We start from the raw sequence: 20,303 nt of genomic DNA, 5'->3' as shown, positions 1-20,303 counted from the left end.
GAATGCGATTCATTCTATAAAAGTTGATGGTAGGCCTGCTGCACAACTTTTGTGCGGCATAATTTTATATTTCCTGTAGCTTAGCTGTACCGTCGTTGTTCTACATCTGGTGTTCTAGTTTTCAAAATCACTTACATATATACCCCATATGTTGCCCAGGCTTAGTAGCTATATAACAAAAAGTTTCATTCAAATCCGTCCAGTAGTTCCGAACAGACAGACAGACATATAGGTTGTTTTATTATAAATATGTATTGATGTATTTATTGATTTTAACTTATTTATTAAACTTTTTAATCTCCAATACCCTCATGATACCCAAGTTGCACATTGTACACAGATGTGTCGTTCATTTGACTTTAACCATTAAACATAACAATGTTGTGTGCTTGTACATGAATTGTCCTCAGCCATATCACTCAACATAAAACATCTGGCCACTAAAATGTTTATATTTTTAGTAGATTAGTTCCAGGATAGTGGTGAAGTAAGCGCACTCCATGATTGCAGATAGCGAATATGCGACATTTTATGCACTATAAAAGAGATTGCACAGCACTTCGGTTGAGGTCGAATTTTTAAAACATGCTCAGTTCTACCTACAGTTAATATTACCTACTAGCTCGTGCCCGCGGCTTCGCCCGTGAACATTTTTCATGGGAACAGTTTTTCTGGGATGTAAGGTACCTTATGTCCTTCGCCATACTTCAAACATGACATATGCAAAATTTCAAGAAGATTGGTTGAGCAAGATACAGCGTGAAGAGGTTCTAATCTTGTTAGGATGTGACGAGATTTTGTATTTACATAAACGGATAGAAGTAGGTACTATAAATTTCTATTATTTTCATAGAAGATTGGAGACTTCGACTTCAACGAAATCGTGATCTGATTGCGTATGGAATTTTCTAACTCAATTTTGACCGATGAAAAATGAACGATTAAATTGAAATTTTGTACACACATTTATTTTGGATGACTAGGTATACATTATTATGATAAACGCTTCACGTATTGAATGCAATAAGATGTCACAATACAATAAAAGCTTGTGTCAAAAATGGTATATTTATTAAAAAAATTATTCTCTTAAGACTGCTATCCATCATCTAAATATACCTATAAATTAATCCGAGTAAAACATCTATACTTATCTAATTTTTATTGAAAATCTTTACGATACAATAGAAGACTGAATTTGACTTTGTCTTATCCGGCTTTGTTTTGTAATTTAGAGATTTTATGCGATTTCAGCGAAGATACGGGTGTAATTCGCAACAAAGATGGTAATATATCGTAAAAATGCTTAGCCTTTTATGATTGAGTTGACGGTGCTCGTTCGCCGACTTTGTATGTTTGGGGAAAAGATAAAGGTAAACAATTACCAGTGTCCACAAGTGATTGACAAGTCTCTCATCCTCGCGTGTTCTCGATTAAATTTGGTGCTGGACGCCCCGAAGTCCAAAGATCGTGTAAAACAAGGAACATTTAAATTTTGAAGGTTTGGCCGTGCTGATGTTTAGTTAGTCCGAGTTGCTCTTCTAACCTATTGACGTGTCTAATTGACGTGTTAGCAAATCCTTCATTTTTAACCTTCAACTTTATTTACTTAACAAATGACGTTGCAAGTGAAAAATATCTTAATTTCACATTGTACCGAAAACAATTTCCATTAATGCTCGCCTTTGGACAAACATATAAACAAACGATTCAATTAATCGCTTTGTACAAAATCTAAACTAAAACAATTATATACCTGCATTTATATAACAATCATCAATTCACTTTAAACCTTAATGCAACAGTAATAAGATTCGCACTTAAAAATTTATGAAATAATGTCGTTTCGTTTTCTTGTTAATCTGGTTATTGTTCATAGGGTGTTATTTGACCAGGTGCAAATTGTTTGAAGATTATTTATATATATTGTTATATTAGTGTATAAATAGTAGATAAAGACAGACGATTTTGTGTATAATATATACCGAATTGGTCGAATTAAGACCAGCAAAATGCTGCCTATCGTTTTGGTATTATTCGTCGCTGCGGTGAGTTTTTTTTTTATTTTTTTTTATGTGACATTTTTAATTAGGTGTGTGCTGAATGATCCAGCCGTTAGGCCCTCTTTCCGCGATGCTCTCGAATTAGATTATTAGTTTGCCCGCCCTTATCCGTGACGCTCTCAATATTTTTTCTGTAAATAGATTCTTAATTAAATGTCACTTCACTAATTCAAATATTATTATTTGTAATGGCGAAAAAGCGATAACACCATTTTTATTAGTATTATTGACTTCATTATTGGACTTAACAAACAGTTACTCAAATGGTTTAAACTAGTAAAGTGAACAGTGAACAAAACAAGTTAATAAAAATGAGATTTTTAAACTATACACGATTATTCCGGCATTAACTTGAGGCATAACCGATTGAGTCGAGGTGGTTTTTGGTATAGACAACTGATTTTACTTTGTGTGACATGACAGACCACCTTTTTGCCGCAGGCGGGGATGCGGGCAACAGCTAGTACGTAATATTCACATAACAATTTTACCTTTATCTGGGAATTAAAGAACTCGTCCATTTTCTGCTTTATCGAAATCTCAGAAAAATATCAAAAGCACATTAAACGTAAACCGTTTCACATATTGAGCAAATATTGAGGTATAAAATTTTGCAAGATGATGATACATAACACATTTTTGAAAAGTATAGTTATGTCTGGACAGGGTAGGTACTTACTTACTTGATTTGTCATATCTCCTCTCGTTTCACCAATGAAGACGTTAGATTTAGCATTTATCAGTACCAAAATGTGTATCTAAGAGGATAAACTGGTAGAGTTCAATAAAAGTGTATCTCTAGGCAATAAATTCTATTTAAACTTTTTAGCTCAACAAAAATTGTTGTTGTGTTATATGATTGTAAGTAAAAGGAAGTATTTTTATCCCTTAATCGCCTCGTACGACAGCCGCAAGATGTTCTATGGCGGGAAACACACGCCTCTGTCTACCCCGTAAAGGGTAAATACGTAATGCTGTGACTGTTTATTTTCCTAAGAGTCTACTTAAGAAAATTAATTAATTAATCTTTGTATGATCCACACTCGAAAGTAATTAAAGCCTATGAGCAGTAAGAACATAAAGTTTTAACGGATACGGACAGACAGACAGACTAGCGACTGTCACATTCATTCAAGATAGCGACTTTGTTTATTGTTCGCACAAGTTGGTGGAAATTATCCAGCAACTTGACATCAGGTCGTGTGTACGAATTTACAAGCTAAAATCCAAATAAGATACGTCTCCCTGGGGGTATGTTAGTACAGTCAACCTAATGATATCTTAATTTTGCATGGACTTATGGACGTAGCGAGGTACGGGCAGGAGGGGCAGTTGCCCCGCCTTAGAAGAGAAGTTCTGACGGGCTTTATAGACTTACGTTCCTTCGTATAAGACCTAACATTACACTCACTGTACCCTACTTATACTAGTTAATACACTTTTGTAATGTAGTTACGTTCAAAGTGAAAAAGTTTATAAAACAATATTATTATTTTACATAATTATATTTTTCATAGACCTCTCTCAATTACTCTACTTACGCCAACTAAATTTTTTAAAATAAATAAATTGTTTATTTCGTCTCAATGGTGAGTCTTATATCTGATGTTTGTGTGCTTGTTTGTTTAATGGCTTTGGATGTGTTTACCTTCGTTTAGTGACTAGTTTCTGAAAGAGATTCCTATATGACCCTGTGCTTCAGGTACTCGTAGCTAGGCCCGGCCCTCAAATCGATCGTCTTATTTCAACAGGTTAGATTGGATACGTGTTTCATCTTACACTACACAGGAGATATTTATTGTTACAAAATTTTTAACATGCAATGTATGTATTAGTTGGGGCAATTATGTTTGTTCGGGTGGATAACATACTACAGCTACCCTTATAAATACATGATAAGCGAGATGACATGATGGTGCAACCGGTTCGGCTACGGACTAGGGAACTCGTCAACAGTTTTCCGCAAGGACATGATTTTATTGTTACACATTGACATACAACAAGATCTCTCTGACGACAATAAATATTTAAATGAAAATTTAAGAAACTACCGACTTCGAAGTTGCTGACATGGCAAAAATGAAATGGTTTCCAAACGGCTTAACGCACGTTTTCCAAACATAGCTAAAACAATCTCGACTGAATTTTCTTTCAAATAAAAATAAACTAGATCGAAATCGGTTAAGCCGGTTGGCTACTATGATGCTACAGACAGTCAGAGACGCTCATATCAGACATGTTAAACTTGTAACCCCTTAATAATCCCCCTCCTTTTGTCATCGGGGATTAAAAACGTATTTTTTATAGAAAACTTATTTATTTTACACAATACACTAGGAACATTATTCCAATTCACAACCAACCTCATAAATAGGTAGATTATTAGGAATCTCAATACGTATTCACGAATACGGATTTACATGGAAATATGTGCGGTGCCAGAGCCAGTAACACGGGTGACGCGATCTAGGGCTGCCCCGGAATAAAATATCGAGGTAATAATTTGTGTAATAAAGCTTCTTCTACACTTGCGCTTTGGAAGTCGGCGGTAATTTTTTTGACGACATTGTGATGCATATCAGCCGAAATTGAATTAAGAATTTTGATTTCTATTTAAATTTCTGGCCATGTGTCTGAAATAAAAAATAATATTTTTATTCGTATAATAGAAATCAAGCATAAATTGAGTTCTCATAATCTCATACCTACCACAATCTTTCAATCTAATGTGGTTATGAAATCACACAATTATGTTACCAATGAACATATTTGTAGTAATGGATCATTACAACTTTCTACGTTCGTAAATTTGAATTTCTTTAAAAAAAAAATGTGTTTTAGATTTTCTTTTATTTTTGCCCTAAACATGTGGTCATGGTGTAGATGTATGGCAAACAGCTAAAATATTTTCATAATTACTAACTTCAGGTAAGAATTTCTTCAAAAAGAATAGTTTTACCTATTAAGAACTATATTTTTGTTATTCTTACTTGTATCCAGAAGTGAGAGCACTGAAGATCTTGTGCCACAGGCCTCGCCTTACACAGGCTCCAGTCTCCTCCAATCTGGTATTTACGTTTGTAATATTCGATTGTTGGAGAAAACACATATATTTTTATCTTTTATCTTATCTTATTTCGCGACTCTTCGCTCTGTCTACCTCGCAAGGGATTACGAAATAATATTGGAATTGTACCAAAACAGATTTATGTTTTCGATATGCATGCATGGAGCATTTTAATATAATTTAATTTTGATCTGCAATTCAGATTAATAGTGTTGCTTACAATAATATCATTTACAGCGTATATTGCGCATCCTTCGTCTTGTGTCATAGATAGGACATTGACAGGTTGACAACCCTGGCAGAGGATATATTGAGATCGTGCCCTGCAAATGACGGGCACGGCCGATACGACCGCTGTTTGTTATGGGAAAATTACGAAATATATTGCGATTTTCACGTGTGATTTCTACAATGAAATGGTGAGATATCCAGTAATAATATATTATATACAAATCACACAGATTTACCTAGCCCCAAATTAAGTTCGAAACTTGTGTTCTACTACATACTATACTAACTTAAGTTACTTATACTTACGTTACTTATATATAAACATCGACAAGACCCGGGCCAATCAGAAAAATATCATTTTCATTCATGATCCGACCGGGGATCGAACCGGGACCTCTGATCATTACTTCCATACATATGTACCTGTCATACGTGTCAATGCTTTTATTTGTTCTTCTTTCACGTCAAAACGGAGAATAGGTTTTAAGTATTTTTTAAATCTGAGAGATATATAGACGGCAGGAAAGTTTATTCTATATCTATCGAATATAGGCTACTTATTGCCATGAGCAGAATCGCGGGCACCAGCTAGTAATGTTATAAACATAATAGTGTATTTAGTTGTCTTTATTTCATGTCAAACCGAAGTAATTAAGTATGTGATTGTTTGTGTGGAAAGGTGGAGAGTGACGCAGACTACTTTTACCGGAGAATAACAGTTGGTTTTAACAAATGTTATAAAAACAACAAATAAATTGTGTTCATTAACACTCGAATTAACGATGTTAGATTTAAATACTATTCATATCATCTATGGCAAAACTAACGCGCAATATTTTTATAGCGCATTAACAATTTATCAGAAAAATTTTTCACATTTCACAAATAAGAGGTAAACACATTATTAGGGCTCCGCCTGCAGCGGGGCGGAGTCAGCAAATCCCTCAGTTGAGTTATGAGCTCTATCTACCTGGTGACAGCCCTAGACCACTGAATCTGTCACACCTTTATCCGAACCAATTCAATGTATTACTTCAAATTGAGGTAATTTTACGTTTTGGGGATTTTAAAAACTGCTACCTTACTTGAGGCGCAATGGAGTATTTACACCAAGATCCGCTGATTTATTTTGTGGAATAGATAGAGACTGCTATACAATTATTCCACGACAAAAATAAAGATAAGGTTACTTCCGATGTAAAAGCTTGATCTTCTCAAAAAATCTTAAAATATCGTATAATTAGGTACATTATTATTATAGTACGAAGAAGGACTTATACAATCTTACATCACATACACATTCAGTCGTGGATGTGAAAAAACGAAGCGCAAAACTTTTCATTACCTTGAAATCTCTCGCATTCCCGGTTGTGTTCGGGCTGTGAACTCACGGAGCCCAAGGTCAGTGTAAGCATTTGAAGATTCGTGGGTAGTTTTACTATTAGCCGGCCTGATTTCAATCCTCCCTGGGAATGCTATTACTGTCTAGGATCCTAGAGAGAATATGAAGTGGTCGTGTTCTAGGGTGAAGTCATACACAACGGCTGAATTATCGAGATAGAATTTTGTTTTATTTTATTTTTTCAGGGCTCTTTTGCCGCCCCATCTGTGAGCATCATCCAAGCTGGTATCAATCAAATCCCTCGCCTCCCTGACGATGGCAGACTCGTAAACAGGTGACATTTTCAACGACCATCTATGATTACTGTGTATAAACTGGAACAAACTATTTCACCTGGTGGATTTACGATTTTAATTTACGACGCGGCCGATTCCGATTCTATTCTCAAAATAATTATTTCAGAGAATTGACTTTATTCAGAAAATCTATTCAGAAGGTCTAAACTAGCACGTAGTGCTACATGATCAATAAATGTTTACATCACAAGTAGTCCTGTAGATTTCTGGGCAGTTTCTGAATCGAATAATGTATAACAATTTGAAGTTTGACAAGAACATGAACATGAAATTTTAACAATCGACAATTTTGACAGCCAAGTCATTGACAGCGCATTCGAATCCTACGATGGTGGAGACACCAATATCTACATCCTGACCATCCAGGAGATCCTCAAGGACCTGGCCAGCAGATCAGACGCCGACAGCCAGAGCCTCGCTGTCGGAAGCGCTATCGCCACTCTTGGTGAGCTCGCTCCAGGAACCCCAGGAGACGCTTGTCAAAATGCAGCTGTAAGCAACTTACTGTTTTTTTTATTTATTTGTAAACTCTTCATTAAGCAAAGAAAATATATAAAAAATAATAATAATAAAGGGAAAGAAAAGACCGATTAGGTTACCCAGAGAGAGAGAGAGGAGAGGATATTGTTTTCAAATCTACAGCGCTCAAGAAAGTTTACATGGTAGTGATTTTTTTATATTAAATCAAGTATATAAGTAAATTTTTGTCCGAATAGGATCGAAAGTTTTTGACGTGTTTACATCTATTATTTTCAATAACATTATTAAGCATTTAGTAAATATATCATTTGTAATCTTAGTGCAAAAAAGAATTCACAAATATCATCATAACGTAAGAAACAGGTGTCTGTCTATATCGCGCCTGGTCCTGGCTATAGCGTACAGCTGAAATGAGGTTTTAATATCGCCAATGTTGATATGCGCGCTAGTGGTCTGATAACTAAAGATGTCGGACACGTGCGAAGTGACGACGGAAACTTAATAAAGCGGTCCTTAGGCTGCGACGATTTTTGGCTAATGCTGAAAGGAAATCTTCAAATAAAAGAGAGAGAAAATCTCGAGTACAAACATATTATTTTAAGAGTACAAGAGTAGCATTCAGACTAAAGCTCGTTATAAATTCGCTCAAATAAGAGTAAAGATAAATTATTTTCTAGAGTAACTAGTAAGTATATAATGTTTGCAGCTCATCAACGCCGTCGCCGGCGGAGTCGGATCATCAGCTCTGGGCAGCTGGGCCAATGGAATTTCGAATGCTATTGACAATATCGTCCTTCTCGTCAACAACCCCAACGCTGCCCGTAACGCCGTAAGTTTCGCATTTTTTTAGTTCTTCGTACTAGTAAATTAAAGAGACAAAAATACAAGGTAAACCTAGGCTTCGACGCTCGACGGCTAAAGAAGAAACCAGAGAGTACACAGATGAGAGACTACTAAAAACCCGTAAACTACGTTATATGAAATAGATGTCTCATTCACTTATGTTTATAAAAGCCCTACATCTACTATAGATTTCTCCAGGAGACGAATTGATATTATTTGGTACAAATGTACTCGTGGAAAGCTATAAATAAACATTTCGCTGTCCTAAAAGCAACATATCACTCATATCCTTAAATATTAATAGCCGGATCCTCCCCAATACATTCGTAAAGGGCCCACGTGTCTATAAATCATATTCGAGGACAGACAGCAACTTTATCTGAATAGAAAATGCGAGTTACAAATGTCCCGCCGACATCTTTATAAATATTTTGCGTTACGTCGCTTACATATTGTTTTCCAGTAAATCATTTTATCTTCTGAGAAAATATATAAATATCTCTTAAGGTTTTTATATATTTTAAAACCTATGTTAAGTACCTATGATATGACAAAGCTTAAGTTTTTTTCTAAATAAAATAGATAAAAATATGCATAACAGTTACATATTATAATTAACGACTGGGTGTTCTAGTCTTATCTAAATAATAAAGTTTATATATAAATAAATAACATTTATACTATAAAAAAATCATTTTATTAACCAGTTCGGTTTGATGTTGTACCACGTCGTATTCTAGACAATTAACGGTATCCGGGTCAGCGGTGGTGGTGTAATGGTTAAGACGCCCGCCTGTGGATCGAAAGGTCCCAGGTTCGAATCCTAATCGTGCCACATAAGTTTGTATACCAATCTGACTCATGTATAGTAGTTTTCATAGACCGCCATTGCTTCCGGTGAAGGAAAACATCGTGAGGAAACCTGCACACTGGTTGATTATTATTAACTTGTGTGTGAAATGGAGAAGGCAATGGCAAACCACTCCATTAATAATGCCAAGTTATTGTTTGTTTTTCTTTTTACGACCACGACCCTCAGCCATGAGGAATACGACTATGAAGAGAACAATGTCATCAAGAAAAGATGGTACGACTACACGACTACGTACAGTCGTCGAACGAATGTCACGTTATCCTGCATGAATTTGGTTAACTTGATATGAGTTGTTGACTGAACATTGGCTACCTCGTTATATTGTTTCACTTGTTATATTTCGCAAAAGATTTTTCCCTCTTTAACTACCTATATTCAATTCTTCAGGTTGGCGCACGCGGAAACTGCGCTGGAGGTGGGCGATCCTACCAATTCGAAGCAGCTTGGAATGCGGCCTTTGAAACCTCCAACCCATACAACATTGGGTGAGTTTAACTGGATACATAATACCATTGAATTCTTAGTGGAATACATACATGAACATTGAACAATATTAACCATAGGCCATGATTCCCTTGGGGTATGGTAGATAAGAGGGTAACACTGAACCTATAGAATAACTGAAACTATACGTGTAAGTAGAGGAAGCAACAGAAGCAGAGAGACTTAATTTATTTTATTTTTATAGAAGCAATTTTCTCTATCCTTCTCATTCCATCGTTCTTGCTTCTGATTAGATAAAATATAGGATTTTTAATTTTTGTTCCACTGCGGGCCAAAGCCTTTCTGCTTTCATGAGTCGAGACTCAGAGTACATAGAATCAGACTCAGAGTACAGACTCGAGAGTACATAGAATCGAGATTCTATGTATTTTCCCGCCATTCTGACAAGAATGATCGAAAATAATTTCGTGTTCTTCCAGCCTGATCAACGAGCAGTACTGCGCAGCCAAGCGCCTGTACGGAGCCCTGAACAACCGCAGCAACAACGTAGGAGCCGCTGTGTCCGCCGCCGCCACCGCCCCGGCCAGAGCTGCCCTCCAACAGGCTCTGCCACAGCTCGCCAACGTGAGTATTCTCCTTCTTGGTTTCGAGTGTGCTGGTGTCACGGAGCCAAGCGTCTCTATAGAGCGGGTTACGCAGATTCTGATACATGCCTCTCCTGCGGTGATCATCGCCAGGGAAGCATGTGTGTTTTCAAATTGGAAAATTGCTTCTGTCTCATAGTCAGGATACTCGTTTCTGTATTTAAGTCCATCCAAGCACGATATGGCGCTGTACAGTCTCAACTTCCTGCACTATTGAGGACATAAATGAGGTTAACGACAAAGTTATTAGATAGCATAGCCATTGCAATTTAGAAAGAGGCAACTTATGGTTTTAAGAAGAATAAACTTATGTGTTCGTTAAGTGTGTTCGTTGTCATAATTTTAACTTGTCCCTTTCATTTTTAGTTCCTGAGAGTAGTCGGCAATGGTGGCAACCCAGCAGGCGCCGCCAGCGCAGCCAAGTCTGCAATCAGAAGCGCCGCCGCCAACGTCCAAGCCACCGGCCTTTACTGAAAAGTTCTTTGACCGCACATCCCACTTGTACATATAGTATATATATATATAATTTATCACACACCACTCTTTTATATACTATATACGGTTTCATATACAAACGCCGCGAAATCACGGTTGTTATTCTAAATAGTAAACTGGTATTCGTAGCACCTTTTCGTGATCACAATAGATAATTTTATTTTTATGTAAATATACGTTTATATTTAACTAACAAGACCTGGCTTTTCATTTAACGGATTTTTTTTCAATAAAGATGTATCCAACTTCAATTTTTACGGCTGTGTTTTATTTCAATAAATTAACCTCAATTAGCTTAATTCTCTCAACTGCAAACTGTTTCTTCTCCCAGTTATTATGTCGGGGAAGCTTGAGTCTCGTATCGACTGACCACAAGGTCTCTATTGAATAGAAATATAGAATTCGCTTCGAAGGTTACCTTCGCTATTTGTTGTACAATTTGCTCGAATACATTTCACGAGCGAAAGTTTTCCGCGAAAATGCGACTGTCAAGCTATTCGATAGTGAATCATATAGTTAGTTTATAGAGGCTATTTTTGAATGACGTTTGATGAAAAAATTTTCGAGTATGTTATTCGCCTCACTGTGAGAAATTTCATTTGAGAAGATTTCGCGATTTCTCCCACTCGTTCCCTAGGGCCCGGCCCGTTGATTTATCGTCAAGAATTTTTCCTTTTCTTCTGTATTCAAAAAATTTGTTGTGTTACACTTTTCTTATGAGGATTCCCACGAGGCTCTGAAATTAAAATGTGTCGGAGCCGATGTATATCTGAACGTTAATTTTTTAAGAATCTTTTGCTGTATGACGCCAGCTTTCGACCTAAGAGAATTTGGTTAACTTTTTTCACCCCCTTTTCACCGTCATTTTCCTAGTCTTACCACTAAATATTTTAACCTTGGCACCAATTAATTTACAATTCAAGTTGCAAATTGTTATATACATAAAAAATCTCTTCTAGTATAGAAAAATCAAAGAAGAAAGGGACAATGGACGTGTAGATTTTTGACCCTTTTTAATTGACAAGTATTTAAGTTAACTATTTAAGTTTTCATTTTTTTTTGGCCTTGTACGGTACCTTTTTGCCCTTTTCGGATCGGACAGTACATATTGTATTGTTACAATCTTCAACTAAGCAAACAAGGAGTCGTTAAAATGCTTCCTAATGTATATTGGGAACATTCACACGGGATAGCTGTGGTTCTCAAGGCGAGTCAATGGGAATGGGAAATAATCGGAGTCGGGGTCTGTGTGACACGTGCCTTAATTGGGGGTGCACTGTGCCCCTGTTAATGTGTTTTTATTTTAATCTTATGATCTTGAGATATCTATTTAGGGTGTCTGAGATCGCTGTTGATAAGCTGGTGTATTCTATTAACATTCTATTATACTACATAAATATATTATTTTGATTAACTTTAATCGACAATTTAATTTATTACAATCAAATTTATTTTTAATTATTCATTATATCTTTGAATTTAATTTTTTAAAACTTAATTGACAATATCATTAATGGTATTATATTTATCGAAATAGAGTTTTACATTTGATTTAAATTCAATTAAAATAATAATTTTATGAAATAGTATATCACCTATTTCATTTTATAATTATTAAAATTACTTAAAATTAACTTAAACATTGTAAACCTCAGTAGCAGGACATAGAGATTTTTATAACCTTACTAGGTACCTGTGATCTAATAAATAAATCATTAATTAATCATCAAGAAGCTGAATGTATAGTTTGTGTGTGTGTGGGTAAATACCTATAATAGGTATAGGTCTAAATTAAGTATTATTACTCCCATACACAAACCCTACAATATTTAAAAAACCAAGTTTGTTGCATAAATCTATGTATATTTACTAACAAAACGCATATTCAACGATACGTAACGCAGAAATATCGTTAAAAACGTATATTTTTTTATTTGGTTTATGTTCACACGGGATAGCTGCGGTTCTCAAGACATTTCAGTGGGAATGGGAACTAGATCGGAGCGGAACAGGGGACTGTGTGACACGCGCCTATAGGTCCGGGTGTCATGTCGTGTCGATTTTAGGGTAAGGTCGAATGGCATAAAAGAAATCCTTATCAATTCGTTTGTCCCTCCGGATATCATAGCCTTTTCGAGTTGAAAATTTGTATAGGTATGTGTAAATTTATTGCGTGAACCGCTTCATGGTTTTTATTACCGATTTTTTTTTTAAAGTTTTATATTTACACTGTATAATGTTGTGATTATATGTAATATGATGATGTGAGACAATGACACACACATACATAATGGGAGCTGAAATGAAAAAAATATAAAAAACTAATATTATTCGTAATCTATGTTTCCTACTATGGAACCCTTCATGGGCGAGTCCGACTCGCACTTGGCCACTATTTATGTAAGTAGTCGTTTAATCTGATAATATTGGGTGTGAAATATTTATTTAGTTTCGGTTGGTTACATTTTGGTTGCGTTTTTTTTTTAAATTGAGGGTTATTTATTTTATTGAATTAAATTTTCCTCAAGTGAATTATGCATTTGATTAATTTCTGTATTTGTTTATCCCTTAATAATTATATTTCATTTCTAAATACAAATATATAAATAATAAAAAAATCAAGGTTTAATTTACAGCTTAGGTTTTCAAGGTGAAATTTTACCAATTGATTGTAAAAAAATTTGTAAATATTTTTTCTATCTCAAACCACAAAAGATACTTATGCAGCTAAGATTCGCGACGATCTTCGATTTAAAAGTCATCAGGGGGCTTACCATCATCTCTTAACGCGATTCACTTTACGACCTAAACTGAACTGCATCGCAAATTCGTATTATCGACTTAATTTTAAGTATTAATGCGATTCATTTTAGGTTCCTAAATTGAACTGAGTTGCATTGGAATCGTTCTGTAAAAGTTGATGGTAGGCCTACAGGTAGTGGAGCTTCACCCCCTCATGCCCCGTTCCGACTCACCCGGGGGTATTGTGGTTCACAGGAATTCTATGGGAACCTCAACGGACGGCACGCGGCAAGTCGCCCTTACTATATATTTTTGTTGATCTATGGTACTTAAAGAGCATAATAGACGGCGTGTCCTTAACAGTCGTACAGTCCTACAGTCGTAGTAAAAGATAATATTGTTAATACTAACAGTTTTCGTGTAAGTATAAGCTAATAATGTAGTGATATTTCTCTGTACACTTTTCAGTTCTCTTTGCCGTAAATTGTTTTTTTTTTTCACGCCAAAAATTAAAATAAATCCTGATAATAAAATATATGGGGATAAATTCGAGAACCCTATCTTCAAAATACAACATCGATTGTAAATTACTATCAAACGATCTTTTTATTTTCGAAAAACTGTTGACTGGAAGAAATCCCTTCATGGCTCTTATGAAATTCTGTACGTTTTTATTTTTAATAAAGTTAATTCAAGCTAACAAATATACGTGATAATGTCCTTATAATATCCATTACTTAAGTACATAACCTGACTGGTATATATATCTTGGCCAGAGATTAAGCATAGCCATTCAACGTGGCAATGCTGTCAGCCTTTTGGGCACGCTACTCCAAGGTAACGAATTCCAGGGTCTGGCATTTTTGTAAATGATTATTTTCTTTTAATAATTTGTTTTTATTAATTTTAATTTATTTTAGTTGTATAAAGTAGCTTAGGTTAAAATAATGTTACGTATGTAAAAAAAATATGTGACTTGTATGTATTAAATAAAACCAAAAATGTGAAGTAAAAATTAATACAATTCATACTAAGTATCAAAGTACATGTTTCTATTAACTACAATTACATACACAGAAAAAGCAGGAATCCACAAAACGTGTCCAATTTTCACACGGTCGCGGTACGGGAACACATGCCCTCGTTCCCACGGGTCGGATGTGGTTCCCAGGATCCCAGGCCATTGGTGGGAACCTCGGAAATACAGGAAGACGCGTGCCTTGTGGAATTTTTAATAGAGAATTGGCAAAAATACTCATGTAACGGATCCATTTGTGAAGGTTAATTTTTTGTAAGGGTATAATGTGTTTGAGGAATTGTGTAATTATCTTAGTCCTTTAAGTGGCCAAATACATTAAAAAGTCACTGTAATAGTAAAGAACAGGAGGCTCACCATCATCTCTTAACGCGATCCTCTTTACGACCTAAACTGAACTGCATCGCAAATTCGTACCATCGACTTAATTTTTTGTATGAATGCGATTCATTTTAGGTTCCTAAATTGAACTGAGTTGCATTGGAATCGTTCTGTAAAAGTTGATGGTAGGCATACAGTACTGATTTTAAACAAATCATTGCATGGTTTTAGGCGTTATAGTATTTTTTAACACAGTTAACCTATAATCGTTTTAGATAAATAATTAATTATTAAATTGCTAATTTATTATTAATTGCCGAACTCGGACAGGTGCCGACGCGACTACATAAACATTGTGTAGTTTGTATGAGTAACAGCACTCGTGCAAAAAGACTAGCAATATGCCGAATCCGTCAAAGTTTGGCGAACTGTTTGCCGACAGTGTGGAGCCGGCATAAAGAACCAAAGGTACGAAGTGCGAGCACAACAGTAGTAACGTTACATGATAATAATAACTTTTATGTGATCAGAATTTAAATTGAAAAAACCTGTTGTTGTCCCTCCTTGTCATTTAATTTAAATTAGTCTACCACTACATCACTAATTGGTTTGAAATGTTTAATCGAAAAAAAAAATTAAATTCACACAAAAAATTGAAATTCTCACGAGAAACCAATTCGTCCGTTGGGTTTTCACACGGGACGACGCTGGTTCCCAGCCCTTAGGGTGGGAACGTTGGGATCAGTGTAGTGTGACACGTGCCTTATATTTAATCGGTGGTTAACACACTTTCCTGTTTAGGGCACAGTCGGTTAAAATTCTCACGGAACATTTTTGATTCTCATTGAATTAGGAATGGGAAATAAGTGTTGACATTACTCAGGGTGATGTTGAGAAGTGTCAAATGTATAAGGTTAAAAGCATGAGTTGCAAACATAGATAGGGTTTCCGTCCAATATTTGCTCAGTGTCTTCCCAAAAAGTCTCAGGTTTACTTCCGACTGTCTGGGAGGAAGCTTGGACTACCTAAACTCTAATACCTACTCATTCGCAAATCACACAACAATCATTTTAGGAATAAAGTTTAAATTATTTTCTAGGTTGGTATTTGCTGAACACAGTTTAAACAAGAGGTTAAAGAACTTTTCAAAATTATCTGGTGGATTTCGTACGAGGCGACCAAGGGATACAAATCCCAAAGAGTGTTGACGTCAGGCTGGCGGTCGGTTAGAAAAACATAGCCGAATTTTTTTAGGGTTATTTATCAAGCGGGCTTCAGTACTACAAATCCTTGTGAATACGTGAAAAATTAACTAATAGATATAAATAAGATGTTGTATCAAAATATTACATTATATATATCATAATAAATATACTATTCGCCATTTCCATTAATTTAAACAAATTGCTTTTTCTCCTTTCGTCGGGAGTCACGCAAAACTCACGCTGCGAAGGAAATTAAGTATGTTTGGGATATAAATTTCGAGAACAAAAGAATGAAGGAACAGGAGACACATTTTTTAACGACTTGTTTTATGTTTCCAATTTGTTTTATATGGATCGGTTATGAATCTACAATTTAGATACCTACGTTTTCTTAGCGTGTCGAATCAGCCTAATTTGTGAAGACCATAGATAAAAAAAAACGCGAGAATGACGAATGTGAGTCGACTTGCTTGTGTAAAGAAAATACAATACTGTTTTATTTTAATGTTTCTTTTTAGTGTGATATTGTTATAGGATTTTTTCTTTTCTTTCTTTTACTGGACTGGTGGACTGACACCATCAAAAACAAGAGACGAGACACAGTTTTGATCATCTTAACATTATGTACCTTGTATTAAAAAGTTGTTGGCAGTGCGGGCTCCATTATTATCTAATAAGTAGGTAGCTTTGGTACTCAGAATCTGCCGCGTCGCGTCACTTAGCAAGGACGTCGGGTCACACAGATTCCCCCATAGCTCCTCAAGAATCTAACCATACTCTTGGGAAACTTAAAACGGATTTTATGTTGAGAATTAAATTATATCATTAAAGTCATGTTCCGTGGGATAATAGTCCCTTCCGTGTTATTTATGTTCTGCCAGTTTTATTGGACACGATGGGTATTGTTGAAATAAAAGGTTCCGTTTTTTTGGGAAGACGTTAAAGCCCTTTAGAGTAATAAGAGAAATGTTATGAGTAGGATACGTTTCAAAATGAAACGATAATAGTCGTGGGAATTTAACCTGTTTTTTTGCGATTGAGTCTAGCGAAATATTTAATTCGGTCAACGACGGGACTTTTTAGAAATAATTAAGACATGTTTGTTAAATCATGGTAGGTTAGGTTATTTTTATAACAATAATAAGTTGGTTAGGTTAATAAGAAAATTGAATTTATACACATATAGTATATTTACTACGCTGATTCAAAGTCCACAAGTCCTGCGCTATGATTGCCAGTGGGCAACTCCTAATTTACGCTAATAAGTATAGTATACTAAATAATTAAATAAAAATAGATAATTTAAGTTATCAGGGTACATAATATACAGAACAAAATAGAATGGAATATAACTCACCTAGTAATTATACTCATCACTCTACCGGGAATTAACACTAAACATATGCACAAACAAACACAACACTTACCCCAATTTGTTGGTTGACCGTTCAGATTAACCCGTCAACGGCGGGCGCGTGTCATTCGGACCCCAGTGGTTTTCAACCTGCCACGTGTAAAACGCGAAATGTCACCCCTTGGCTATTGACGTCACAATTTAGACAATTTTGTTACATTTCTTTTTGCTTTTCTTTAGTTTATATTCTTATTTCATAGAAAAATATATAAATTATTTAGTTTCATTCATTTTTAATTCAGTAGTGGTTCTGTATGTTTAAATTCAATAATTTTATATACCTTACTAATTTTACAAAAATATAGTTAACTAATTTAATTCTTGTTCGAGTCCTCTATTTTTTCATCTCAATATTTACAAAACATATTATAATATATATTAATGTATTTAAAATTGTGCACAAATTAATGAATAGTAGGTATTTATATGTATAATTTAAAAAACACATTATTTGCACAGTTAATTGCTCCGAAGTACATTAAATCAGGGTTGAAAATGAACATCAAAACAAACAAACCTTATTAGGGTAACAAATTAAAAAAAAACCGTGAACAGCTTCGGTCGAGTGTCATCCCGACCCTTCTCACGGGAATCGAACCCGGGACGTGAGAGTGAGAACTGAGAACTCAGGCGATGTTTCGACTAAACCGTTATTTTCGTCAGAATTTTAGGGTTGAATGATGGCCGGTTGCATAATTTCTTTAAATATAAATACTACTTTTTAAATTATAATTTTAGTGTGTTTGTTGGATGGAGGATGTAGATCTTATCAAGCGAGGATGAAGTCTACGTCCTCGGTTCCCATTATTCACTCAAATTATTAATTATAATAATTAAAAAATATAATTATATTAAAAACACAGGGTACCACCACGCGCGACCTCAAAATTGCCTCTCTCTTGCCAAGGCAAGGTCGCTCAATTATAGGATTTGCTCAATTATAGGTATTGCTTATAATTTGTAAAGTTATAGAAATTCAATATATAAAAGTAAGTTTTTACTTGACAACTTACATTATGTGTATTAATTCACGCTTAGTTCATTGCGTTGCATACCTTTATTTTGTAGTGTTGTATCTATTTAATCTTGAGATTGATTAGATAATGCAAACACCATCCAATGTGCTTTAGTATCAAGTTCAAGTTATCACTTTCTACGAAAATACAAGTATAAAGCTGAAATAAATAACAATAGATTTTATTTTATTAGTTTTAATTGTATTTACTTAGTTTTATTATTTTTGTAGACGAAATGTGATTTTTTAAAGAGTACCTATTCGCCAAATTTTCTTATTGATATTAAAAAAACCACAATTATAAACAAAGTAGCTAATCACCAAATCAATTACAAAAAACAGCTGATTCCATCAAAGAAAAAAATCTACCATAATTAGATTAAAATCTACACTAATTTTACATACGAACACGATATAAGCGTAAAAATCTATAATATCCCACTCAACGGTATGTCGGCACGTGGCAAGGTTCCCGCAGCCGTCAATTCCATGGGAAATGGGTTTTAAAAAGTTCTCGTCCCAGGAATTCACACGGGAAGGGCCGGGCTTCGCGGGAACCCGCGGGATTCCATCGGGTGATAATTAATTCTGACCTTACATTGACTCTTGTTGGCCTGGTAAAAAAATGTAGACGACGCTAGATGTAAGGAACGTTTGTATTTGGATATATTTGCTCTCGATTTTACTGAAATTGAAGCGCAGATTTATTTTTACAAGATTTTATTTAATTTGCAAATCTTGCAATGTGTTTGGTGGGAAGCTTGTAACTCAGTATTGAAGCAGATATCTTCAGCCTGTTGAACTGAAATTTTGTATACACGTTTAGTTCGGATCTTCTATTTTTCGAGTGCTAACAATGGTGTCAGATTTTGTTTTATTCAAGTCGCCTAAAAGCATCTGACATGACTTTTACGACCTACCAACGTAAACGTAGCAAGTAGTCGTTTTTTAATTCCAATTTATTATTAAAAATCTAATACATTAAATGGTGTTTTCATTCAAGCATTTAGATATTTTATCAAAAAGTCAGATAGATTTTTTGATAAAATATACTTAAAAACCTGATATACTTAAAAACTTGGTTTTACGAAAATGCTTCGAAAATTTAGCTAGGCGCAAGAAACAATATTTATTTCAGAGATGTTTCGTGGAAATTTACGTCGAATTATACTACAAAATATAATTAGTTATCTTATTTCTTATAAGTACTAAAGAAGTAGATATAGTACCTATGATTTTGGTGCAAAAAAGGTTATGGAATATTACCTATATTTTCCATATCCCTTATGAACAAAAATAAGGATAATTTAATACGTTTATCTATATAAAATAATTTACAAAACTATTTTGTCATTATGAAAATTTACGTTTGTCAGAGAATCACATTATCTCATTGTTATAGGTAAATACTATATTCAGTAATCCAACTCAGATTCACTTTCAAGGAACCGTCGCAAATTTTCTGAAAACAAAAGAAAAAGTTAAAAATTTAAAACTAATACTGGTTTATTCTTAATATTTAATTAATCCATAAATTATTTAAATTATTCAAAAGTTTTCATGATTTGGAGTAAAATTAAAAGAAAGTGTAACCTAGTTTTATGCACTAAAATAAAATATGTATAGGTATCTACTCTAGATAAAATAACTATTTTATCTAGATTGGATGTAGGTATAAGTATTTTTAATATAATAAATAATTCTCTGACCTTGTCAGCAACCCTATTAACA

At 34.6% G+C, this 20,303-nt stretch overlaps 1 protein-coding gene across 1 annotated transcript; it reads left to right on the top strand.

Annotated features, from left to right (window-relative positions):
* Positions 1-1,924: 1,924 nt before the first annotated feature.
* Positions 1,925-11,096, top strand: LOC128678647 (fibroin light chain-like). The gene is made up of 7 exons (XM_053760323.2): positions 1,925-2,048; positions 6,949-7,037; positions 7,356-7,551; positions 8,246-8,368; positions 9,644-9,741; positions 10,180-10,324; positions 10,711-11,096. The coding sequence occupies exons 1-7, from the start codon at positions 2,013-2,015 to the stop codon at positions 10,816-10,818; spliced, it is 795 nt and encodes a 264-aa protein (XP_053616298.1). The 5' UTR covers positions 1,925-2,012; the 3' UTR covers positions 10,819-11,096.
* Positions 11,097-20,303: the final 9,207 nt, after the last annotated feature.

The sequence above is a fragment of the Plodia interpunctella genome, chromosome 20 (assembly GCF_027563975.2).
Source record: "Plodia interpunctella isolate USDA-ARS_2022_Savannah chromosome 20, ilPloInte3.2, whole genome shotgun sequence".
NCBI lineage: Eukaryota > Metazoa > Arthropoda > Insecta > Lepidoptera > Pyralidae > Plodia > Plodia interpunctella.
This window is presented reverse-complemented; position numbering and strand designations above follow the sequence as displayed.